Here is a 6359-nt window from a genome sequence, read left to right as displayed (position 1 = left end):
TCAATTAGTGTTCATTTAAATATCAAAATAGTGGTTCATTCATATTCCAACTAGTGTCTTTTCATAATCCAACTGGTGTCTTTTCATAATCCAACTAAGTGTTTAATAGTGGGCTTTAATGAACCAATAAATCCTAACTTGTCCTTTCAATTCCTTGTTACACCAAGGTTGCCTATAAATTGAGCTCACCTCTCAACTTCTTTCTGTGGTTTTTCCATATCTCTCTCCATTTGTTATATAGATTTAGAGTTTAAATTAAGAATGTTTAAAGTGAGAGTAAGCATTTTCATAAAGGAGGAGAGTTGTAGATTTTGTGAAACCTTACATACCTTATGGCTTAGAATTTGGAGATCCATGGAGAAAGATCGAGATTCGAGTGTTGGAGACGGAGGAGATTGATTGAGGTAATTTGGGTGGTATACAATATGCTTCCTCTAAATCTCTTTACAAAGAGTTTATGTTAATTACTTTCAATTTGTAATCCTCTTGAGTGTTGTCATAATTTGATAAATCCTATGAATCATTGTCTATTGACACGTTTGAGTACTCTGGTCATTTGACAAATTCTATGAAGTTGTTCTGTGTAGTTAATGTTGATTTGTCTGACTAAATGACATGGAAATGCTCCGTACATGGATCGAGCAGACCTTGCCAATAGCTTGGAGCAATAGCCCAAATAAGCATTTGTGCTTGGGTGAGGTGGGTGAGGCCGGTCATTGGTCATGTATCGAGTAGGGTCGGGTATTTGGTTCTGGATAAATTATTTGATTATCGAATTGTTTGTGCAATTTGGTAAATTGTTTGATTATCGAATCTAATCGATTGTGTAATTGTTGGATCTCAATTAATTTATTTTCTGTCTGAGCCTTGTTATTTCTGTTGTATTGTATACTTCCCAAATAAATTTACTTTTCAGGCGTGGAGCAAATTTAGTGGCGGTTGGAGTTGAAGCATCTAAAGAGATTGTTTGAGTTGGAGATTCTTTTAGTCCACAACTATATATTATTTTTGGAGATTTGTATAATTTATGTTTTGGAGACATTTGAGTTAACTATTTGTGGAGATGATTTGTATATTTGGGATTATGAGTTATCTACGATTATAAATTTAAGGTTGATTTGATTTATTAACGAGGTTGATTTGATTTATTAACGACCTGGAAGTCAGGGCATTACAAAAACTCTTAAGAACTGATAATCTGGTTTGTGATGAAAAAGAACTTCAAATGATGTATGATTTTGCAATTTAAGAGTAGGTAATCTATTAATCAAGAAGACTGCAGTAGCAAGAGCATCAAACCAATAAATCAATGGCATGGAAAAATGATGCATAAGAGTGATAGTAGTTTCAATTAAATGTCTGTGTTTTCTTTCTGCGACACCATTTTGAGCAGGTGTATGAGGACATGTTAACTGATGAACAATACCTTTTTGTTTAAGAAAGTTTTGAAAAGGAAGACTAAGATATTCTCCCCCATTATCACTTCTTAAAACTTGAAGATGAGTAGTAAATTGGGTTTCAACAAAGGCCTAAAATTCCAGAAATTTGGAAAACACTTCACTTTTATAATGAAGAGGAAAAATCCAAGTGAACTTGCTAAAATCATCAATGAATAGAACATAGTATTTATAGCCAGAATAAGAGGCTGAAAAGGGACCCGAAACATCTGTGTGAATAAGAGCTAGGGGCTTGTTAACAGTAGAGTTAGACAAGCAAAAAGGTAACCTATGGCTTTTAGCCACACAACAGTGTTCACACAGAGCAGTGTTATTATTGGAACTATGCATGAATCTATTATGTGCCAAAACATGCTAAAATTTTTGAGAAGAAGGATGACCCAGTCGTAAATGCCAGTTGGGAGCAGCAGACTGCTTTGTACATGAGAAGCAAGCTTGTGAAGAAGAAGATGCAGAAGAGGAGGAAGAAAGGGGACAGAGGCCATGAGCATAAGATCCTCTATGCAGCACCTTCTGAGTAGCCTTGTCCTGAATCAAAAAAGAATGAGAATCAAAAGTAACAGTACAATTGTTGTCTTTAGTTAGTTGATGAATGGAAAGTAAGTTGGAAGAGATAGAAGGAACATGAAGAAGATTGTGAAGTTGAAAGGAACATGAAGGTGTGGGAAGAAGACCATTACCAGAGTGAGTGATAGGCAGAGTAGAGCCATCACCAACAGTAACTTGATCTTGTCCAGAATAAGGATGATAAGAGTAGAAATTAGCAAGATCATTAGTCATATGACTGGTTGCACCAGAGTCAAGAATCCAGTTTGAAGAGGATGAAGGTGAGACAGAAGCAACATAGGCTGTGGGACTGTTTTGAATGAAAGAAGATTGATGTGGACTACTCTGAAAAGAGGAATCCATTCTGAACCAGCAGTCTATGGCAGTATGATTCAGCTTTCCACAGATCTGGCAGACCAATGCATTAGAATTAAAGTTGGACCTACCTCTGTAATATTGACCACTGCCTCTGAAAGTGCTACCACGTTGTGAATTGCCTCGAAACCTACCACTACTCTCTGTACCTCTGGAACCTTCAGAACCTCTGAAAAAATCTAAACCTCGAGAAGAATAACCTCTACCTCTAAAAGAACCTCTATGACCTCCTCTGTTACCTCCTTTATAGGTTCCTCTGGTTATAGAATAGGCAAATGGAATGTCAGAAGTATGAGTTTGTTTTAGTGAAGCCTCAATATGAATAGACTTTGAACACAGTAAGGAAGACAAATCCTCCATGGAAATAGGATCAGATCGAGCTCTAATGGTGGTCTTGAAAGCATTGTATTCATCTGGAAAACCATTAAGAACTAAGAGCACCAGATCCTCATCTTCAACTGGTGCTGAAGCCAGAGCAAGTTGATCTGAAATGGACTTGAATTGATTCAAGTAGTCTTCCATTGTGAAACCTTTTTTTAACAATACGACTGAGTTTATTTTTCAGCTGATGAATGTGAGATCTTGAAAGAGATGTAAACCTTTTGGCAAGAATAGCCCAGACTTTATTGCTAATCTGACAATGAAGAACAGAGGTGTAGATAGATGAAGACAATGTAGCAGTGATGCAACTCAGCAGATGTGAATCAATTGTGATCCATTGTGTATAATCTGGATTCAGAACTTATTGATTGTTCGAAACAAGCATAACAGAAGATGGACATACTGTAGTACCATCAACAAATTTAAGAAGCTTTGTAGCTTTCAAGATGTTATGAATCTGACTCTTCTAGACAATATAATTGGTTGAATCAAGCTTCGAAGGTACAAAAGCATTCAGGTTTGAAATTAAGAGTGTAAGATTTGTAGGTAAAGAAGAATTGGAAGGTGTAGGGTTTGAAGAAGCCATAGCAATATCTTCAAATATCTTCAAATATCTCCAAGGATCTCTGCTCGCAAGAGCTTAATGCTCTGATACCATAAAGAGAAACTGACTTTCTTATTCAATACAAGATAGAATTACAGAACATACATTTATAGGGAAAAGAAATACTATTTTGTAACTCTTAACCTCCTAACCTAACCATAACTACAATCTAACTCTAGTTCTAACAAACTAACTACCAAACTAACAACCTGCAACCTAACCTGCAACCTCTATACATGCTGCTGCTATCTGCTATCAAATGCTGTTGCAGCTGAGGAGCTTTGGTGCAGCTCTTGCTGTTGCAGTCGAGGAGCTTTGGTGCAGCTGAGCTATTGCAGCTGAGGAGCTTTGATGTAGCTGAGAAGATAAGTGAAGAGCTGAGTCCTCTTGAATCTCATTGTGAGCCTTGTGCTTAACAGGAGGTGCTTCAAATCGAGCAACGAAGGATTTATTTTACCTCATAACAGGTGAGAACTCCAGCAAGCTTCATATTCATAATAACAATCTGCATCACTATAATTATAAGAAAAGTGGATCACATGGACATGGCCAGTGTTGCAGATAACTCTGGACCATTGACAACAGTTGTCACCAGCCCAAGAGGACAACCGGTTCGAACGGTCTTTAAGATCTTGCTTGAATTTTAGAAGGGCTTGCTTTTCACTTTTGGAGCAAACAATGTTGGAGTTTCCATTGCAAAAGCAATTATGAAATGTTGCAAAGGTGAGAAAGCAAAGGTAAAAAACTATTGCTGCAATTCTCATGGATGATGAACCCATAATAAACATGCAACACAACACAATTTAGTATTTAGTGCATTTGTGACTTAATATCGAATGTTATTCGCGCTATATATAGTGCGTTTTTCCTGGCCAGACCTTGGCTGGTCAATCTGGGGCGATATTTTAAATGACTTTTCTGTAACAATCCAAAGGAAAATGTTACAATCTTTGATCTTTCTCACTTATATCTCCATCAAAGTATTAGTGACTAGCTAAGGAATGAAATTTGAGTTTGGATAAGCACACATCATTTTCTATTATATATGCCTGTTTGGTGCAGCTTAAAAGCTGCTCATTTCAGTTTTTAGCTTAATTTAAGCTAAAATATTGTGTTTGATGCAGCTTAATTCATCAGATTATAGCTTCATTTAAGTCATTCTCAGCTTATTTTGAAAAGCATCTCGAGGGGTGCTTATAAATTTTGACTTATGCGCACAGTTGTTAGGAGGGCCTGAAATGACTTAAATGCCCCTCCAAAATTGAGGAAATTACGAAATTGCCATTATATATACCCTACTTCTCAATTGCCCTAATGCTCTCCTCTCCTCTCACACTTTCCACTCCTCTCTGGTGACTGATGACGAACTCCTCCACATCTTCAAGATCGTAGTTGATCGTGAAGTTTGGCCCCTTGTTTTTCATTGATCTGCACAAAAAAGGTAAGATTTCATGCCCGTTGTATGTTATATATAGATATACACATCGATCAGGCTCTTCTTGCCTTTTTCTTGAACCTTCTGTCACAAACACCACTCTAATCAGGTCGTTCTTTGACCTTCTCACCCTCAAATCTCTGTTCTCAGGCCTATCTTTGCTGTTGTAGAAGTAGATGCCCCTTTCAATTTCTTGATGATAGAAAAAACAAAAAACCTAAAAAATCTCGTCTTTATGTTTCTTTGATTTGGATTTGATATAGTCAAAAGCCCATTTCTTGTGATTGAGGTTTCTGATTTTCTTTCAGGTCTCCTAGACCATAGGTTTTCTTGGGTTTTATTAAGTTTGTTGAACTACCAAATTCTGGTTTGCTACTCTTTTGTTTGAGAAGGAGAATTTGGAGGTTTCTAGGGTTAATCAAATCACAACATTGAACTATTGAAAGATTGTGTTTTTTTTTTTTTAAAGAAGTTTCCCAAGATTGCAACATAATTGAACTCAGTTTCCTTTAAATACCCTAATCTTTTAGTTTGACTTGGGAATTTTGGAGGTTTCTAAGGTTAAATCAAATTTTGGAGGTTTCCTGATAATGATTTGCGGAACCTTATTAATGGTGAAGAGAAGAAGAAGGCTAATTTCTTCTTTGCTGAAGATTTTGAGCTAGCACTAATTCCTGCTAAGACCATTCCTGACCCTGATGATAAGAAGCCTGAGGATTGGGTTGAGAGGGCAAAAATTCCTGATCCAGATGCAGTAAAACCAGACGACTGGGATGAGGGTGGACCAATGGCACACCCCACTTATTGATAGCCCCAATTATAAAGGTATCTGGAAGCCACTGGAAATTCCAAACCCCGACTACTTTGAACTTGACAAACCTGATTTTGAGCCTATTGCTGCGATTGGCATTGAGATTTGGACAATGCAAGATGGAATTTTGTTTGACAACATTTTGATAGCTGGTGATGAGAAGGTTGCCGAATCAATTAGGTTGACTGCTTGGAAACCAAAATTTGAAGTTGAGAAAGAGAAACAAAAGTCCGAGGAAGCATCTGCTGGACGTTCAGAAGGTCTCAAAGGCTTCCAGGTAATTTGTTTTGCTGTTTTTATTGTTGGTTCTTTGTTTGATAATAATTGTTTCTATTAACCTTTTTGGTGTTCACTATTGCAGAAGATGGTGTTTGATATGTCCTCTACAAGATTGCAGACATTCCTTTCTTAAGCGAACACAAGCACAGAAGCAGCTGAGATTTCCAACAAGGAAGGAAGCAGCGAAGAAAAGGAGGAGGAGGAGGAGAAGTAGAATGACAGGGAAGATGCTAATGCTCCTCCTCATTGAAGGAATACCAGGCCTGAGAATTAGAGAGACAGAGACGGAGAGAGAGGTGCTAGTGTCATTATTAGCTTCTTATTTCTTCTTTACTTTTGGTAGAATTTGAGCTATAGTTTGTCTACCATGATGAATTTGTCACTGAATTTTACTAGTTATTTTTGTTTTTAAATTTTCTTATTCAGGTTTGTTTTCAGATAATTGATGTATGAGAATGTAAATACGATGAT

General features: G+C 37.0%; 1 protein-coding gene across 1 annotated transcript; it reads left to right on the top strand.

Moving 5' to 3' along the window:
* The first annotated feature begins 3622 nt into the window (after window positions 1-3622).
* LOC145798530 (calnexin homolog) lies at window positions 3623-6021 on the top strand. The gene is made up of 4 exons (XM_082886462.1): window positions 3623-3681; window positions 5378-5528; window positions 5563-5886; window positions 5971-6021. Exons 1-4 carry the CDS (start codon window positions 3623-3625, stop codon window positions 6019-6021), a joined length of 585 nt encoding a protein of 194 aa, XP_082742588.1.
* Window positions 6022-6359: the final 338 nt, after the last annotated feature.

Source organism: Camellia sinensis, chromosome 1 (assembly GCF_055761805.1).
Source record: "Camellia sinensis isolate YWXY chromosome 1, ASM5576180v1, whole genome shotgun sequence".
Lineage (NCBI taxonomy): Eukaryota > Viridiplantae > Streptophyta > Magnoliopsida > Ericales > Theaceae > Camellia > Camellia sinensis.
The sequence above is the reverse complement of the archived record's forward strand: the minus strand, read 5'-3'. Positions and strand labels throughout refer to the sequence as shown.